Below are 20959 nucleotides of genomic sequence, written 5' to 3' on the forward strand. Positions count from 1 at the left end.
GGTGAAGCCTTGTGACTCAGTCCAAGCTTTATAGAACAAATCCTTTTATTAAGGGGATATGTTCTGTGAAGTTTGGGTTCAGTGAAAGGATCACACTTGAGAACCCACAGGGCTACGTGTGGCCTCGAGGCCACAGGTTCCCCATCCCTGGTCTAGAATCACATAAAATTCTATCTTCTCAATACATTTATATACAATACACTCAATACAATCTTCATAATATAGCACTACAACATAAGTGATGCTGGTGTTTCCTATATAAGCATCATCGCCACAGAAAAGCTTATGGAGAAATAAGCAGAAATGGAGGGTCTAAAAATAATCAAGTGTACATTTAGATGCACTATGGGTCACATCAGAGACCTCACCCTCTAGCCAGTGATTAGAGTTCTCTCCCAGACAAGCCTTGAGGTAGATACTTATATTTATTTTTGGTCTGGACTTGTGATTTCACCAGTGTAATGAACTCCCAATTTGGAAACTCCTAAAAGGTAGATTGGCAATTCATCCACAACTTATGGTTTTATAAAAAAAGAATTGCTGCAGGGAGGGAAAAATTAACCGACTTGCCCAAGGGAATGGAGATAATTTGTCAAAGGTATTACTTATACCTATATCTTCCTCACTTTTCAATTCATTAAGCCAAGTTACTTCTCAGAGCAAACAACAACAGTGCTTTCACTTGTAAATCAAAAAACAGAAAAAAATACACCTAATATTAAAAGCAAGACTTCATGACTTAATTGACATTGAGGTAGTCACACATTTTTGCCCTTTTTCTATCTTTTTCTGTCCAGGAATAGCTGCTGGGATTACTGTTGGTAATTTACAATTGATAAAGTTATGCACTGTCATATTATCAAAAGGAGATTTTCTATTTGGAAGAAAAATAAAACCACTTGTCAGAAGATTGCTTGCTATGTATCCTGAACCTGGCAGGCTGACCTCCGAGCCAGATTTTAGGCCTGCCCCTTAATACACAGACAAAAAAGAAAGGCATGGGGAGCAAAATGAATTTAAATATAAAGATTTTTGCTGTGGTGGTTTTTATCCAACTGGGGTTGGGTTTTTTTTTTTAATTAAATTTGACAAATGCTTATTAAGCTCTTACTCTATAATAGGTACTAGGCTAGAGAAAGGGCAAAAGGATTTAGTCTCCTATGGTTCTGTTCCCATAAAAGGTGCTTAAGTCACAGTCACATACACAAAAGAATCTATGTTGAAGCCCGTTGGCAGAAACCAGTCCATTTGCTTCCCAAGGGCAAAGACAAAATTGTGAGAGATTAAAAACCAGTGAATTTACATATATTTTAGAATCCCACAGAGGAAACAAATCCAAGTACAAGGGAGGTCTCTACTTACAATCTTTGACTGAATAAATATTATTCACTTCCACATTGAGGTCCTTCTTAATGCATGTTCTTTTAATAAGAATCAAAGACTATGAGCAAAACTTTGGTATCAGACATTGTGCCTATGCATGCACTTGCTGATGACCACAGAATTATGGAATCTCAGATCTGGGAGGACCCTGAGGTCATCTAGTACAACCCATATCAGACCAAGACTCCACTCCACAATAGTTCTGTTAAGAGGTCAGCCTCCTACTGAATACCTCTAGGGAAGAGTGAAGGGAGGGGGAGGGAATAAACATGTATTTATCACCTGCTATATTCCAGGCACTGTGCTGAGCACTTTACAAATAGTATCACATTTTACCTTCACAATAGTCCTGTGAGGGAGGCACTATTATCTCCATTTTACAGCTCAGGGTCACATAGCTATTAAGTGTCAGAGGATGGATTTGAACTCAGGTTTTCCTGACTTCCTGGCCCTGTGCTCTCCATTTCACTACCTCTCTGTCCAGAGAAACCCACTACATCCTCCAAGGTGGAGATTTTAATTCTGGATAGCACAAGTTGTTTGAAAGGGTTTTCTTACACCTCAAACCCAAACACTGGTGTCTGTTAACTTTGGTCCATTTTTCCTGTTTCTAGGGCTAAAGCAGAATGAGTCTAATCCGTCTTCCTTGCAACAGTCCTTCCAGTACCTGAGGACAGCTATCCACGTGTTCAAAAGTCTTCTCTTCTCAGAATGAAACATTCTAATTTAGCTTGATCTCAAAGCCCTTTACCTTCACCTGGATCCTTTCAAGTTTGTCAGTGCCCTTCCTAAAATGTATTCCCTTTCTTGTCAGGGAGCTACTTACTGAAGCAAGCCACACAGGATAATCCCTCCTTACTTTATCTTTGTAGCCAGTTTAGGGCTTAGCACAGTAGGTGAGTGCACACAGTAGGTGCTCAATAAATACTGAGTGAATGAATAAAGCAGATGTAAAACAGAAGCTTTTGTCATCAGAACTGTAGGAGCTTTCTCTATTCCTTATTCTCCCCCTGGGATCACAACATCCTCCTTCTGTTAGTGTCTGGAATTACTAAGGAGATGTCTGAATGAACATTAAGAAGAGAAAGCTTCTGGATCCCTCAGACCCCTTTAAAAACAGCTCCATAGTGAGCTTATCTCTTTGAGAAATGAGGAAAGTGTACAAGTATTTGAAATACAAGTAGTCTCAAACATGTGTTTTCATTATACTTTTACTAAGAGTGAAACCTAATCTTCAAGACGGAGTTAATCCATTGCTGTGCTGAAAGTAAACAGGAATGTCTCATTTTAAAGAATGGATCATCAAAGGTCATTCATAGACTTCAGTTATCAGCAAAGCAACACAACCAGATTAGAGAGAAAATGCACCATATGAGCCTCAGACTTAGCCTGAAACAGGATGAGAGAAGAGACTCACAGATTATTAGCATTGGACTGGACCTCAGAGGTCACTTACTCAAAGTCTCCATTGAAAAAAATAAACAGAGGAGGAAACTGAGGCCCAGAGGAATTAAATGCAATGCCTGAAAGTCACATCACACATCACACAGTTAACATCAGAATCATCACTGGGGTCTCCAAAGTCTCCAATTGTGTGCTCTTTCCACTCTCTCCGATGCTTCCAACAGGATTCTTAGGTCACTACTCAGCAGCTGCCATGTTGTTAACTAGGTCAGGATCATACTGCACTGATGGTGAAAGAGGATGGATAGAGGAAAGGGTCCCTCAGGGGGCATCACATCTGCTTTTGTGTTGTTTCATCCACAACTCACCTTCAGTATTGGAAATGGGAGTACTGTCACATTTGCTCTCACATTGCTGCATCGATGGAGGTCGGACTGTTTCTGGACAATCACTGGATGCTTGCCCCGTGTAGGAGAGGCACTGAACAGTCCTCATTTGTTGTCCAAGTCCACATTGAGCAGAACACTGTGTCCCAAGGAGGCAGAAAGAAAACACTGATTTTGTTATTTTCTGAGATATTCAAGATGACTCTATGCTTCTAAATATATATGCTTCCATATGCTTATTTAAAAAAAAATTTAATACCAGGAAATTCTCCCACTAAAGTTCTATTGAAAATTAAAATTCTATGATATCTATTTACTTTTTAGATAAGTCAAAGTGCCTATCTCCCAGGGAAGGCTCAAAGTCTCAGGTAGACAGTTAGAAAGAAGCAAGACAAGTGGTCCTGTCTAATTCTCCAGTTTGGCCTTAGGTGTACAAATAGTTTGTGGTGTTATATTCTAAAATACTGTGCACATAAATAATACTCCCAACACATCTAAAGTTCCCTGGAGACAGATATACCCAGACTAGCCTACAATGTTACTGCTTGTGGACTTTCATTTCCTATTTTATGCAAGAAAATAGAGGTGATATAGTTCCCAAAAGACCATATAGTCCCAAAGTCCTTGGGACTCTTCTCAAGTTAAAATAAAACAAATGCAGAAAAGAGGGCAGATGAATTCCCAGGATGACAGGGGATTAGTCTGTCTTCCCAGGTTGTTTTCATGGACAGAAAGTCATTGTTGTTCTCTTTCTACCTGGAAAATTGCAAAACAGTGTAGGTCAATCTGTAGGCTGGATTCCTGGGCAAATGAATGTCCACTGCCCTCTAGTTTAGTTCAGCCCCTAACTACAGTGATTGGCCCAGTGACTATTTGGAGGCCTTGATCAGAATGGAGACTAGGAGGAGGCAACCACCTTTGTCACACAAAGGAAAGGTAGCATTTAGGAATATTTTAAAATACCATTTTTTACAATTTCCAAGAAAGTTAACTCTTTGGGGCAAATACTAATTTTGTGATGTCAAATCACATTATCTTTCAATGCAGGTTGAACACCTCCACAGTAGACAATAATACAAAGGTAACAATTTTCAAATGCAGAAAGACACCCTTTTCAATCTGCCCAGAGCAAACAACTGTTTTGTTTAGGCTCTGGACTAATAAAAAAAGAAGTAAGTGCTTCTTCATGCATCTGAACTTAGACATCTACAGAGTCCAAGAGGGTGAACCTTGTGTTGGTTGGTGAAATATTCCTTTTTCCTGTTATTTTGTCGAATGATGGAGTTGAAACCTGATTTTACTACTGTTATATTAAAAGAATAGGAATGTAAGGATACCTCAAGGGACCAAGTAAATTTTTACATCAATTCATGTGCCTAGTCCATCATAATGATACCCTCTCTAGGGATCAGGCCTCTTTATTTCTCTCAGGATTAAAAAAAATTTGGGATGAAAGTACACAGTTATTTGTGACTTGTTAAAAATCAATTCTCCAATCCCCAGCCTAAAAGAAATTTTGAAAGTGATTGTACAGAGTGGCCCTGAGTATGTGAAAGACATGCTGGTTGGCTCTGTAAGGAAGCTAAATGTAACACCCTTTCTTACTGATAGTGTCTGTAGTATTGGTGTGCCATAAGGGAAATATGATGAAACCATTTTGGATTCATCTGCACCAAACCAAAAGGGAAATTCAATATTTGCCAACTGAAAAAGGACACGATCCACAAAGAAATATTTCATTTTTCAAGTCTCCAGGAAAGAATGACAAATAAAGTCATCATAAAATCCACAAAAAGATCTTTTAGAATGTAATTACCATGGCTATTTTCAATTTGTGGCCTGGGTAGTGAGGGGAGAGGGAGGAGTATGAGAAAAGTAGGGCAGGTTGTCCTGTGTATAACTAAACAAAGACTTTATTGATTGACTTTTTTAAAAAATAGAACCAGTGATTTCATTAGCCTAGGGACTCCTAATGATGACACTCCCTCCAGGGATACAAAGTAGCACCTGCTTTATACTTTAATGTCTTAAAAGAGTTGTCTCTGGGGACGCTGAGACATTAAGTGACTCGTTCAGAATCACAGTAGGTGTCAAAGGGAGGTCTGGAAACCAAGTCTTCCTGTCTCTCAGGCCAACACTTTGTGCTGCCTTTCAATCTGTACCTTTTGAACAATCCTGTTTTAAAAAGTAATTCTAGTAGCCCAGTGAATTCATCCAGCATGGAACAACAAACCATCAATAGACATTTATATTGCAGCAGGAGAAAATTGAGAATATTAGCAGAAAAATACTCACCTGATTAAAAATAAAGCCTTTCTAAGATATGTTTCTTTCAATAGAATTCTAATAGAATATAAGTTCTTCAGGCTTTGTATTCTCAGCAATTAACAAAGTTCTTCACACACATTAGAGACTTAATCAATGTTTAGATTGAATTGGATTAGCATAATATCAGTTTTGCACTACCAAATAGCTTATACATTGAAATATATTTTGGCATATCACATAGCATTTGTAATACAATCATTTGTTATACAATGTGTGCGTATGCGTGTGTGTGTGTGTGTGTGTGCATAATGAGTCTGAAGGTTTCTCGAGGAAGGTTCCAGGACTCTCTTACACTTCCCTTAGGTTGCACAGTACACAACACATGGTAGACACACAGTCTAACATTCCACAAGTGTTTCATTCAAATCCTTGTTGAATGGAGGCCAGTATGAGGAAATGTATGTCTTCTCCTGCCTCCTCTCAAATAAGAACAGCAGGATGTGAAACTGTTACCACACTTTACAAATACATAAATATAGCCAAATACCAAATCTGCCTCACAGAGGTGAAATATGACTGCTATTCAATAACGAGTTTAATCACATGTAAATTATCCAGACTCTCAGTATCTCATTGGCTTAGCCTTGTGTCACTATAGTTTGAGTCTCCATTACCTTGCTTCTAAGAACCCAGGAAAATATTTGTATTTATCAACTTTAATATTAAGTAGGAAACATAGATTACATATGCAGATTTAGTCAGTGGGGTGCTATTTGTATGAAGTTTTTAATGTTTTCAAACTAGGCCATTCCTAGGGGAATTCAAACAGAAGCATTACTTTAAATGACCCGTCCTTATGCCACTGTTTTCTTTTAAGGATATGCTAGAACTTTCTCAGTCTTAGCCAAATAAACCACCTCATTTTCTTTTGTAAGGAGAAGACTCATCCCTATTTTACAAATGGTAAAATTAAGGGATAGAGAGGTAAAATGACGTTCTTGGTCACAAAGAAAAAGTTGATTGTTACAGCTCAGGGTAGAATTAAAATCTTCTAATTAATTCTCTGATTGGCAAGATTATCCTTCTTCTCATTTAAATTTAAGGATTTAGGATTTGGGCCTGGGGAATTATGGATGGATCTCTGGGCATATACATACATTTGTATGTATAAGAGTGTATGTGTGTGTGTTTAACATGAAAGACAAAGGGGAAGACAAGAGGTAAAAATGTATGTGTAGGGAGGAGGGGAAAGAAGCAACATATCACCTACTTATCTTATATGTTCTGGAACCTTACTACTCCTCTCTTGAGCCCTTCTATCCACCAGACCTGGAGTCAGAGACTTCATTTTCTCAAGGTGCTGCAGCAGCAGCCAAGAAAAGTCAACACATGCTGCTCCGTGGTCTGACTGCCTTACCTGGCCCCAGTCTCCAGTCACCCAGCGAGGAGGAGGGCAGCGGCCCAAGCTGCAGCGGATGCGGACAGGAGGTTTGCTTTCCTCTGGGCAATGGGCAGCTGGAAACGTTTTAGAAAGGTCACTGCTCTTGCACAGAACAATCCGGTGCTTGAATCCTGGACCACATTTTGGAGTGCACTGGAAATGAGACGAATACAAATGAACACTGACAGTCTGTAAAGACAGAGAAGAATCTTAGGGAAGTCTTTCCTGAAATAAGTGTGTGTTTGGATATACAGGGTACATACACATCAAACTCAAGGCAAACTCTCCCAGATGTGAAGCCTCTTTATGTTTTAAAAGCAGAAATACTTTTCTCTTTCCCCTGCATCCTTAGAAGCTCCATCCTGATGTTTGCTTTTCTTGGCTCTCTCTCTCTCTCTCTCTCTCTCTCTCTCTCTCTCTCTCTCTCTCTCTCTCTCCCTCCCTCCCTCCATTTCTCTCTCTATCTCTTACAAATTATTTCTCTATTTCTCCTTATCCTTGGCCTCTTTCAGCTGTGATAAGATATTAATTTTTGTAATGTAGATTCCTTAGTTTCCTGCATGTATTCTACTGATAAAAATTTTGGTACCATCAGAAGGATTTATACAATGTGTAAAGGTCTTGTCTCTAAAGCAAGCTGGGAATTATGAATGTCAGGCTATGACCAATTAAACTGATCATCACTCTTGCAGATTTGGAATTAGATTCATTTATATCATGGAGGATTTCAGGTACAAAGAAAGTCCCCCAGTCCATTACTACCCATCAACTAAATATAATTTGATTTTGCTCTTCAGACATGGCTACTGCCTGTTCCCCAGAGGAAAAAGTAACTTCCCATTCCTATATCTCAATCTCTTGTAGGTTAATGATTAGATAAAGGAGAGAATGAAGTGTCTGGCTTTAAGAAATAGGCTTCCAGTGCAGCAGTAGCTGGCAGAAGCCCTTGGGACATCTGCCTTCTACCTGCATTCCTCCTTTAAGAACATATTCTCTGTGTGAAGAGAGGGCCCTGTGCATAATAGCTTATACCTAAGAAAATGACAGATCTGGACCTTTGAGATCATCTAGTCAATTTACAAATGAGGAAACTGAGGTGAAGTCAAAATGAGGTGAAGTCACTTGTCCAAAGCCACATAGCGTCAGACGCAGGTTTTCTAAACCTGTTGATTCCAAGCCCAGTGTTTCTTCCACTACACAACATTGTTAACTCACTCTTTGTAGGAGATGTACTGGAGTCGTTTTTCCATTAGCTGTGATAAACTTGGCACAGGGAGCTAAAAGTGAGCACAGTGAAGTCTCCAACTTACACATACTACCCTGGAGTTAGTATTCTGGGGCAGGGGAGGAGTTCCAATGGTTTGTGTAACATGGAACTAGGGAGGAAGAGAGATTCTATCTTTCCTTGAAGTAATCAGTGGTTATCAAGTGAGTCTCTATTTATGGTGGGAGTAGATAGATTCAAGAGAGGAGTCATACTGCAGAGTATGTAATACAGAACTCCTGGAACAGCTCAAGTCAGAATATAAGTAAAGAATATTTCAACAATAATAGTCAAAGCAGTATTGCTTGCTTTCTTTGAAATATGATCTCAGGAAAGGTCCCCACTTTTGCAAAAAAAACAACAACAACAACAACAAAAGACAAATAGCGAAAGGCAGCATGGTACACAGTGGAAAAGAAGATTTGGGTTTAAGTCCAACCTGATACACATTGCTTGTGTGACTCTGGGTAAGTCATATAACCTCTCGTTGCTCTAGGTGATGCTTTAAGACAGTAAGTTGCAGAGACCCAGGAGTTCCCTACACCAATGAAATCCCGAAAAGAGGAGAGAATAGGTCCAATTCCTATCATTTATTTGTATTATCTTGTGCCTTGTTTTTTTCTTTACCTTATCAAGTGAAATGTGAGAAGTATCTACAACACTCTTCGATCCTGTTCCCTGTTTCCTCATCCTCTTTTATTATTGTGATTTACTGCACAATAACTACTTGTTAGAGCAAGAGAAACTACTTGACCCCAGAGAATGTTTAATAAATATTAGATGAAAATGACTTAGAGAGTTGAACTGAGAAAAATAAAATTTTTAAAAAGTTTCCTTATATAATAAGAGTCAAAAAATAAGCACAAAAGAATTGAAGAGTACTTCAAAAGTACCCAGGAGCTTGATCTTATAGTGGAATAGCATTCCATGGAAATCTCAGATTTGGTGATTTTTCCCTACCCTTTTGGAATTCAAAACTGTGACTCTACTGATGGCTCATCCTGGAACTTGACTGAACACCTGGACCCTCCTCATCCTGAATCACCCTGAAGCCTGTTCACCTTGGAATATTACTCAACAAGGCCCACCCCTCTTCTCCCATGGATGAGTTCTTCCTGGAGTATGCATTTTGTGAAGAGGCCCAGGCTGACCTGCTTTCATTTCCTTTCCAGATTTGTTCCTAACTTTTTAGACTTCCAAACCATGTCCCTGCACCAGATACTTTCATCTTTGGAATTTAATGAGTAAAAGAGTGACATGGTCAGGCTTAAGTTTAAGGAAAATCACTTTGGTATCTGTGTGGAGACTGGATTAGACCTGGGAGAATTTGAGCCAGGAAGATAAATTAGAAGGACATTGCAATAGCTTAGGCAAGAAGTCATGAAGGGTTGGCCCTAAGGGGATGGCTTTGTGAATGGAGAGAAAGGACAGAATACAAAAAACTGTGGAGGAAAAAATGGCAAGATCTGGCAACTTACTCGATGTGTCAGATGAAGGAAAGTGAGGAGTAGATAGTTAATGCCAAGTGTACAAGCCTGGGAGACTAGAAGAACAGTGGTACCCTTGATAAAAATAGAGAAGTCTGGCAGAAGGATGAGTGTGAGGAGAAAGAAAATATTCTGTTTTGAACATGTTGAGTTTATGTGTCTCTAGGACATCTAGTTTGAAATGTCCAGTAAGCAAGGCAGTAATGGGGGACTGGAGCTAAGTATAGAAGGGGGCTGGATATGTAGATCTATAAGTCATATACACAGAGATGCTAACTAAACCTATGGCAGATGTTGAATTCATTGAGAAAATATAGAGAGAAGAAATCAGGACCCAGAACAGAGGGCACTGAAAACCACCGGTGGTTAGTGGATATGATATGAATGATGAGACCAAGGAGTGTTCAAACAGATCAGAGGAAGAACCAGGAAAGAGAACTATCATAAAAATCCAGGAAGGAGAAAGAGAATCCAGAATAAAGTGACCCACAGTATCATATGTAGCAGAAAGATCAAGAAGAATGAAGACTGAGAAAAGACCATCAGATTTGGCCAGAAAGACATTACTGGTAACTTTGGGGAAAGCAGTTTCACTTGCAGGATGAAGACCAAAGGCAAAATTCTGAGAGTTGAGAATGAGCAGATAGCTTTATCTAAGAGTTTGGTTGAGAAAGGGAGGAGCAATATGGGACAATCACTCGAGGGGTTAGTCAGTTCCAGTGAAAGTTTTTTTTTGTTTTTGTTTTTTTAATGATGGAATCTTGGACAGTTGAAGGACCTGGGGAAGGAACCAGTAGACAGAGAGAGATTAAAGATTAGAGAGGGATGAAGAATGAGTAAATGGTCAATATGCTGGAGATGAGGATGGGATCAGGAACACATGTAGAAGTATTGGTCTTTGCCAGGAAAAGGGACAACTCTTGATGTCAAGGGGTTTGGAGATGAAGAAATGGGACTAAAAGAAAACTCCAAGTGAATAACCTCAGATTTTTTCAGCAAATTTTGAAGAGAGGTCTTTAACTGGAAAGGTGTATGCAGGAAAATGTGTAGAGACTTGAAGAGAGAAGAGCAAATTTTGGAACATCTTTTAGGGAGGAATAAAAGGACTGCCTTACTCAGGCTAAACCCCCTTCCTTGAGGTAAGGAAGAATTTCAGGACAGAAGACAAACAACACTCTATCCTGTGGCAGCAAAAGGAAAGGGAAGAATCAGCTAGACTAGTGAATCATTGACCAGTGAAGACACTACCAGACTTCCAAAGGAAATGAGAAACAAACATAATGTACAAATAAAAATAGGGAGCAAAGTTTCCCATTACTGTACATTTCCAAAATTTCATACTTATTCATTGCAGATCACCATTACTAATGGGGAATATAACAGAAAAGAAGAAATGCTTGCCTAGCTGATAAAGAGCATCTCAACCACACCTCCCTCCCATACCCTTCCCCCACTCCATATCATGTAAGTTTCACAGATGTCAGCAGAAGAAATGTTCTAGAAGCTCCTAGATTAACCCTGGTAATTCCAGATTTATCAGGCTCCACCAGGCACTGACCCACAAACACTGTGTTACCACAGCTAGAAGATCTACCCTGGCTGATTTCATGTCACATGTCACATTTCATGTCTTCTGATAACTAAAACAATTTGGTTTTCAAAATTACTTCCAGGAACTATAGAAAGGTTAATCTCATTATAATAATCACATCAAACCCTATTGACAGAACACTTGTTTAAAAAGTACTTTAAACCATCCCTATGCTACAGGTATTTCAAGCATTCTTGTCATTCTCAAGATCAGAGAGGTTAAGCCATTTGTGGGTAAGTGCCAGAGCTAGGATTTGAATGTATGTCATGAATTCAGATCCAATACTCTTCCTACTCTATTGTACATTCTAAGCATGACCATTATTCAACATCTAGAAGCAGTGATTTCTGGGGAAATCCATCACTCAGTAAGAACTGCTCTTCCATTCACGTCACCATCCAGCAAGTTCTTTGTGCCTTCTAGGATCAGAAAAGAAGATTCAAGAATTGAGGAAAAGAGACAGAGTCACTGTCTGTAGCTTATTTCTTTATCCTCTTCCTTCTCCTTCCCTCTTTCTTCTTTATCTCACTTTTACTAGACCTTTATCTATCTTGTTTATTTGGCACGTATTTGGAAGTGTGATGCAGAAAGCGCTGTTGGTAAGTTAGAAGAATCCTCCTCTGGAGTCCTACTTCAATGCTACACTGAGTCTGCATTACCAAAGGGTAGTCCAGGAAGGATAAGCCTGGAGAGGTTCTACTCCAGTACTACACTGAGCCTGCATTGCCAAAGGGTAGTCCAGGAAGGATAAGCCTGGAGAGGTTCTACTCCAGTGCTACACTGAGCCTGCATTACCAAAGGGTAGTCCAGGAAGGATAAGCCTGGAGAGGTTCTACTCCAGTGCTACACTGAGCCTGCATTACCAAAGGGTAGTCCAGGAAAGATAAGCCTGGAGAGGTCCTACCAAGATCAGAAGACTTCAAGATTAAGCCAATATCTGCTATGTGAGAATTGTTGTTCAGTCACGGCCAACTCTTGTGACCCCATTTGGGGTGTTCTTGACAAAGACTCTGGGGTGTTTTGTCATTTCCTTCTCCAGTTCATTTTACATATGAGGAAACTGAGACAAACAGGGTTAAGTGACCTTGAGCAGAGTCACCCCACTAGTAAGTGTCTGAGGCTGGATGTGACTCTAGGCTCAGTGTGCACTATGGTGCCACCTAACTGCCCACATGTGAGGATCAGCCTAGCTAAATTCAGAGGGACTCGACACTAGATTGAGTCTACAATGTTGAATTTTTTAGCCACAGCAACTCTCAAAAACCACAGAGAGGGTTTTAGAGGGATTGCAATCTGTGCAAGAGGGATTATCTGTATAAACAGCAGTGTAGTGAGGCTTAAACAAGTAACGGATGTTAAAACATTTTGTGAGCTTTAAAGAGCCATATAAATGTTAGTTATGATGATTGTTATTTCTATTAATTATTTCTATTATTATTATTATTATTTTTAGCCTGAAGTCACCAGGCCTTCAGTCTGGTGATGACTTCATTCCTTGAGCCATCTATTACACTCCTGCCAAGCTCAAGCAATACTTATAGAGCAATATAGGGTATGATGGTAAATGTTTAACAACCAGACTCAAAAATAAAAGTATGCATCCACTTTTACTTTGACTCTATATTATTGACACTTCCTTAAGTCCAGACAATCACCAACAGCAACAGCAAAATAAATACAGCCCTGATTTGTCCTGATGGCTGATTTCTAAGGAACAAATGCTCACACTCCAAGTTTCACTACCCTGGTTAAAGCGCCTGCATGCAGATAAAATTACAGAGGATGACCTGTGGATAGAAACACACAGACTTCCTAACACACAGGGACTTTTATAAAGAAGGCACTTTTTAACTCTAACTATATGAATGTGAGTTATATTGTAAGTTCACTATCTTAGTTTGTTTTTCTTAGAATGTAAATTCTACAAGAGTGAGCAATATTTCTCCGAAGTTTACCCTCATACTTGTGATGGTTAGTATGAGGATGTGCAACTAATGATCTCAGACATATCTACCTTTGCTATTGTTCAATCATGTCTGACTCTTCACAACCCCATTTGGGATTTCCTTGGCAAAGATACTAGAGTAGTTTGCCATTTTCTTCTACGGCTCATTTTACCAATGAGGAAACTGAGGCACACAGGGTTAAGTGACTTGCCCAGGGTCACATAGCTAGCAAGTATCTGAGGCTAGACTGGAACTCAGGAAATGAGTATTCCTGACCGGGCACTCTAACCACTTCATCATCTAGCCGCCCATTTAATATCTATCTTAGAAATTTCCTTAAAGGAAAAGATTAGACTCAACATTTTATAATATGTAATACCATAAAATCAGAAGTTTGAATAGGTATCACAATAACAATGATTCTGTCTACTTAGATTCAAGTATAGTTAAAAGCAAATCAAAATCCTGTCAGATTCATTTTCACATTGACCTCATTAAGTCTGACAGAGAGAAGATCTCATTTCCGTAGGTTGTCTTAGGTAGAGTGACTAAAGGAAACTTCTCCTGGTTCTGGACAGTGCAGGCAAATAGCTTATAAGTCAGGATTTCTTATTCTAACCATCAGAATATTATGCTGTTTTAGGAATTCTTGTGATTTTTTCATTTTCAAAAAGATTAAGAAGGCATTTATTCAAGTATGAATATATATTCTGGGTAAGCAATCCTACAATTAAAGAGACTAACTTTTTTTTGCAAAACAGATATTTCAAACGATTCTCAGGGAAAAAAAGTTGGGGTCTAGGTAGTAAAAAAGAACAGATGATAGCACAGGGGTCACCAAGCTTCTGCTAGATTTGTGGGTTTCAATTCAAAGTTGTTTAGGAGAGGCAGTCTGCCATAGCAGAGACAGGACAGGACTCAGGAAGACGTGAGTTAGAATTCTGCTCTGCTACACTCATTAGTTAGGTGACCAGGGGTAGGTAACTTAACATGATACCCTGTTTCTTCATCCGTTAAATGAGATTCACAGGAGGTGGTTGTGAGGCATGTGTATTGTAAACTTTCACGTTACCAAAATATGAGTTATTACTTGACATGAAGCTAGGGCTAATTCTAGGACTCCAAAATTGGCTTGCCAACCTAGGTATCATCCCTTGTTCTAGAAGTTTTATGTTCCTGCCTTTTGAAATTACCTATTTTGTTTCCCATTCCCCCAGCTCCCAACTTTCCCAGCTAATACCTAGATCAATAATGGAATGATAGGTTAATTTGTTACCCGTCCCCAGGTAGTCAATTTGTACTTTACCACGACTCTTTCTCACGACAGTGATTCACCTAAAGAAACATTGTCAATGGTGGGAATTTCAAGGAGAGAGATTGGGTAGATGGAGGGGTGGGGGGCGGCAGATACATCTTTCTCAAATATACTATATATAAATAGCAGGCATTTCATACCCAGATCTCTGCCATGTACTATAAGAAATCAATTTCTAGGAATGTGTCATCTGTGGAAGTCAAAAGCAATTATTAGAACACATCAAAAGAAGACATTAGGGTTGGTGAGGCCCACCCACAATACTCAGCCACTTCTATGTTTTCCTGTATATTTTTAAGAGTTACTCTCTTCACAAAAGGGTGAGAAGGATAGAAAGTCAATGAAAGCCCAATGTGGCATGGGAGATCCAAGCAATGAAGAGCCATTCTGTGGTTTAATTAGCTTCACAAAGGGCTGCCAAAGTAGCCATTTTCCACCTGGGTAATTTGGCATGTGGGTTTCATTGATGAAGAAAACAGTTCCTGGCTTTGCAACAATGGAAATTTTATATCGCAGCAGCCTACGAAGAAAAGGAAGGGGTCAAAGAGTAAATTCCACCCTCTATAACATGTTTTCACCAGCTGAACCTCACCCTTGTGATTAGCAGAGATCAGACAGCAAGGGGCGGGGGGGATAGGAGGGTGCAGAAAGAGGAAGGAAATTTGCACAGGCGTGTCAGGAGAAAATCCATGTGAAATATTTGCAAAGGGTTCACTAAGAGAGACCAGCGTTGCGGACTACTGTTCTACTGGGGCCTCTTTTTAATTGTGGGAGGAATCTCATTCCTCTGGGAAGAACAAGTTCCTTGTTTCCATTCTCCATCCCAATGCTGCTCAGACTTTTATTTCACTTAAAGCCATTTATTTTATTTTGGTAGATTGTCCCCCCCACCCCAACAATAAAAAAGTAAGTAAGTTCTCCCAGTAAAGGAGAACTTGGTGCTTTTCTTTTGGAAAATAAAGAAGGAACACTGTAAGGGGAAAAGATCTTTTTCCACTTGAACAAATTGATGAAAGTCAGGAGAGTTTCTGAGACAGTGAGAATACCCTCCTTTCATCTACGCCCTAAAGTGAATTTCCTGGAGTATTCATTGCTGGTAAGACTACAGTAGCTTCAGTGCTCCTTATGAGATTGTAACACACACGAGTCCAGTCACAGGATGGAAAAGAAGAGGCAGCGTAAAATAATGGAAAGAGCAAAGGCTCTGGAAATAGAGCAACCAGATTTAAATCCTGTCTGATGCTAGAACAAGTTACTTGATCTCTCTGAGCCTTGGTTTTCCTTGTCTGTTCAATGAGGGAGTTGGACTACATAGTCCAAGTGTCTTCTAAATCTATGCTCCTATTATAAGCCCAGTGGCTATTAATGCAAAACAGCAGTAAAAGCATCAGGGTTATGACTATATCTCCCATGTGTTGACCCTACTACCCCCCCAAAATGTTAGAAGTATAGACCAATGCTCAATAGTTAGGGCTAGCTCCAACAAATTACTTCTCAAGAAAGCCAGAAACTAAAAGCGTCTAAGGGAAAGACTCTGTGAAAGTCATAATATCAATAGGAAAGGGAAACCAAAAAGAAAATGGGTCAAAATATCTTCTAACGGTTTCTATAGCATTTTCAATAGCAGTTTTAGAAAGGTTTTTATCAGACTTTTAAACTGAACTTAAGTCTCTTGGGTAAAAGTTTTTTTGATCACTTTTTGAAAGGCAGCATGGTCAGGTAAACTTGCTCGGCAAGCACTAAACTTGTGAATCAGAAACCATGATTTACATCCCCAGCTCTGTGACCTTGGATAAGTCACTTAACCTCCCTGAGCTTCAGTTTGCTCATCTGTAAAATTGGATAACAACAATTACACTACTATCACAGTGTTGTTGTATCAAATGAGACAATGTGTATACAAATGTATAAGTATATACAAATAAGTATAAATTATTTTCAATACTGAGTGTGGTATAGGGAATAGAAAGTTGACCTTGGAAACAAAAAGACTTTGGTCTAAGTCCTACCTCTGACTTATACTGACCAGTCTATTAAGCCCTCAGTGCCCCTAGACAGTATGGTAATAAGGTGCCAGCCTGCATTGGTAGAGGCAGTTTCTTTATTGGGAGATCTCCATACCAATGAAATCACAGAGCCAGAGCAGATATCATGATGATATGTAATTATTATAGGATATATAACATTATAATTATAATATATGATATATAATTATATCGTATATAGTAATATATTGTGCAGTTATAAAATAATTATTATAGTAATGACAATATAATAAATAATTAACATGATAGTTGGAATGTATATACATCAATAACTAACATTAACCTGGGCTCCAGGTTATTAATATTAGCTGTTTTCTTGTGATGATTCTCATTCTCTTTCTCTCTCTCAATCTCTCTCTCTCTTCTCTCTCTCTCTGTCTCTCCCTCTTTCTCTCTCTCTCTCTGTCTCTCTCCCCACACCTTCCCCAACCCCAGCACTATATTAACATAAATATTAAGTGAAACAAAAGACAGAAAAGTGTTGGTAGACAAACCAGTAGCAAACCAGTACACAAACATTACTACTTGAAGGGAGATTTGGGCATTTTATTTCAATGAGTAGTCAGGGTGTTCTCCCAGTCCTTGGTTAACATTTATCTTTTTGTTTTTCTGTTTCTATGGTGCTGATAGAGTGTAGGACTTATGCATCATGTACATTTTCATTAAATGTTCTCTATCACCTGGCTTGACCTTCTCTCTCCTGTCTTATTTCCCTCTATTCCTAACACAATCCTACTGCCTCAGGTAGACCCATCTTCCTGTTGTTACCTCTCGAGGTGTGCTGGAGCCCACCAATGTCAGCTACCTAGAACTAATTGTTAAATGTTCCCTGTGAGTATTAAGAACTCAGAAATGGGCAAATATTACAAATAATCAGAGATCAACTTGTTCTTTTGTTGATTGTATAGACTTAAGAAAACAATGGAGAAAATGACAAGATTGCAGATTAAATTTAAAAGCGTTCTGTCCAATTTTTTTTCCTGGAGATCTGGTAATTAAACATTTGCCAGAATATACCCTTGACCCCTAACCCCAGTCATAATATGCCATTATTCCTTCTACCTTTGTTCATTGTTCCTCTGGCCATTCTCTCTCTCTGCTAATCCAAATTCTATATTTCTTCCAAAACTAATCAAATTCCATGCTTACCAAAAGATTTTATATATGACTCTATCCTTCACTTTTTTTTTCCTTTGGGGAGTGCCTAGCATTTATACTATAAATCTCAAAATCAGAAAACTAGATACTTGGTTATATATATAATCTTGCTCTCAAATTGTGTCTTGAATATGTCTTCCCTGTAATAAAATTAAAAGTCATCTGAGGGAAGAGACCCAATTCAATTCAATTCAACAAACAATTATCAAGTGCCCACCATGTGTAAGATATTGTGGCAAATGATGTGCAAGAACTATGCATTCTTCATTATCCTAGCACAGTGCTGAAATGGACAAAGTCTTGTTGATTTGACTTGAGTTCCTAAGATCATTTTATTCAACTTTTGGTTCTCCTGCTAAGATGCTTTACAATGGAATTTTAAGGCATTCCATAAAGAATAAGAAACCGAATTGCTAAGAAAACTCATGAAATGTGAGTAACCCTGTGAAATCACGCCTACTCTTTTAAATTCAACCAGGAGTCTGTCTACTTATCACTGCGGGATCCATGCTGTTCTACACCACAGTTTAGAGCAGAAAACAAAGAAAATCCCCATATTTGATTTAAACTGTAAGAGAAATGTTAAGTAGTCAGAATGTAATTATTGAAATTGGAGTATGGCCAGGAAACTAGGAAGAAAAAAGTCCTGCCAAAGCTTCTGTGGGTAACCACAATGGTCCTCTTTTATGTCCGATCTAAAACACAGCTCTTCCTATACAACCATGCCTCCCAGAAAACAAGGTCATTCAAGGAGTATTGATTCAGAGGAAGGGGAGTTACTCCCCAAGTCACCCACAAGATTTCTGAAAGAATAATGTTTCGTCTGGTTTTTGACAAAACTGATTTTCTTGTGAGGTCTTGCACATGAGAAAGACCCAAGGTGATTGTCACCTTTATGGACCAATGGAAGTCAATCATAGAAAACATAGCTGACATGAGTCCTGTCTTGCTAAACCTCTAAGCTATGCTACTAAACTTGGAATATTTTTTGCCAAATATATAAGCAAAGTTTTGTTTCCTTTTCATCATTCATTCCTTACTGATCAGTACTCTAGGAATGCTACTACCCCAAGGAACATGTGAAGAGTAGGCGGGTTCTGTATCAGGATATCTCTGCTTTTTATTAGCCTTCTCTGTGTCTCATGTATAGCCAAAAACACCACTGCCACCAATTCTTCCTCCTGGCTCAGGTAAGAGCACGTGGGGGACAATAACACAGTCAGAACTTCATATTCCTCATTATGTCATGATACTGACTTCACATTTCTTCACCGGGCCTTGGGTAGAGCACTTTCTATAATATGTGAAAATCTAGTCAAGTAAGGATCAACTGATGATTCATTAAAAAGAGCTACACAGCAAGTACGAGAGTATAGCTTGAAAGCAAAGAAAGAATACATTCAGCTTTTCCCTGAGTGATTGGAAGGTGAGAGGCTAAACCTTAAAATGCTCATATCATCATATTATGTCTGGGTTTTAGGGAATCATTTAACCAAATTCAAATGAGAAGAGCAGACGTATTTACATGATTTAAAATGTCATCTTTCCTCCCCTTGCCCATCTTCTAAGAAGGCCTGAATGAGAAAGAACCTTCATTTTCATGGAAATACATATTTTCCTGGCTAGAAGAGGACCGAAAAATATACGCATGATCATGTGGATAAAGTCCCTAAACTCCCAGGGGTTCTTAATCTGAGGGTTAGGAACTTTGTTTTTTTTTACTGTTTTCATAAATGTATTTTAATATATTTGTTTTCTATGTATTTTATTTTATACATTTATTTATTATTCTGAGAACAGATCTGTAGGCTTCACTAGACCACCAGAGGGGTCCATGACAAAAAAAAAAAACTAAGAACCCCTGCTTTAAACTCTCTCTCCATCAGATTGGGTGCTAAAGATTCATTAATTTCCATGACCTGGGAAACTCTCACTACCTGTCAAACAACAATAGAAAATAGCAGATTCACTGGTATGCAGGTATCCTTATTTAGCAAGCACTAGGAACATGCTCAGATGTCCAAAGTATTTGATATTTTGCTATTGACAGTAAAGACATCTTGGAGAAAAAAAAGAAGATAGCCTCAGATTTCCTTACTTCTGACCAGTCCAAAGCAACCCACTGAGGGGGGCAGGACTGGTTGTTGCAGGACTCTTTTTCAATGGGCCGATGGGTTAAACAGCTACTGTAGTCCAGTGTCTCCTCCTCGGAAGGTCCAATCTTCCTGATACAGAGCACTGTCCTCGCGCGCATTCCACCATCACAGGTCTTGCTGCACTCCAACCAATCCCCAATAAACCACCTGTAGCAACCAAGTGGGAGAAACACAAAGAAGCATTTCCTAAGTGCAGCAGCAATTTTCAGCTGAGTTGTAAGCAATTTCATAAAGAGACCAAATCCTCTTTCAAGAATCTCCGTCTGGAAAGAGTAAGGTATCCATGGTGGTTGAAATGATTGCTGGACATATACTCACACTAAGGGATAATTCTGCAATTCAATAACAGTCCCTTAGCCCTGGGGACAATGGTCTCCTATGGGCCATTGTCTAGTATTTAAGGGTCAGAAAAGGGATGTGGAGGGGTGGGCATCAGTACAAATCTCTCGCCACTTCTTAGGAACCAACCCAGAGCTGTGATGATGTTTTCATATATGAAGACTTCTGGGTTTTTCTAGCACTCCCTTTCAGCATGAAACCCAAGAGGATCTCACAAATTCCTTGTATCCTAAACTTGAGGCTATGTTTCATTCATTGGTCCACAATGGGCTTTACTTTTTTATTATTTGGAATTCTTTCATTCCTTAATAAAACATTACAAAATATTATTCATCATTTTTTAAACAAAAGAAATTGGTTGATTCAAGGCCTAAATTTTTGAAAACTCAGTATTTATGTTAAGGATGAATTTTATTTCAATTGTTCATTTTTCAAAAATATCACACAACATTTTGAATCAATCTCCAGAGGAGATTAAAATATTTTCAAATTTTCTTTCTTTTTAAATTTTTTTTTCTTTTCATAAATGAGAATGATGTCATTTTGGGGGAGGAAATGTGTACTTGTATACTGAAGATGATAACTTGTATGCCAGCCATACTAAAACTCTGATTTAGTTGCCAAGAACAAAGAAAAACAGTGATTTCATCACTGAGATTGGGAGATAAAACAGAAACGTCTACTCAGTCATAGAAAATTCAGTCATACCACCTCCAGCCATGATCTCATTAGATAGCACATTGTTAGTAGGGTCCAGCTTTGACATTCCTTCAATA

The 20959-nt window shown here is 38.8% G+C and overlaps 1 protein-coding gene across 9 annotated transcripts in view; it reads right to left on the reverse strand.

Moving 5' to 3' along the window:
* ADAMTS6 (ADAM metallopeptidase with thrombospondin type 1 motif 6) overlaps positions 1 to 20959 on the reverse strand; it is a 343812-nt gene that overhangs the window by 13869 nt on the left and 308984 nt on the right. For 8 of the 9 annotated variants that reach the window (XM_072605071.1, XM_072605074.1, XM_072605076.1 and 5 more), the window contains 3 exons: positions 19787 to 19991; positions 6859 to 7035; positions 3156 to 3312 (listed from right to left, as the gene is read on the reverse strand). In XM_072605071.1, the coding sequence (XP_072461172.1) occupies positions 3156 to 3312; positions 6859 to 7035; positions 19787 to 19991 (539 nt within the window). Of the gene's footprint in view, positions 1 to 3155; positions 3313 to 6858; positions 7036 to 19786; positions 19992 to 20959 lie in introns of those variants that run through there. The other variant, XM_072605078.1, reaches the window with a different exon arrangement.

Source organism: Notamacropus eugenii, chromosome 4 (genome assembly GCF_028372415.1).
Source record: "Notamacropus eugenii isolate mMacEug1 chromosome 4, mMacEug1.pri_v2, whole genome shotgun sequence".
Lineage (NCBI taxonomy): Eukaryota > Metazoa > Chordata > Mammalia > Diprotodontia > Macropodidae > Notamacropus > Notamacropus eugenii.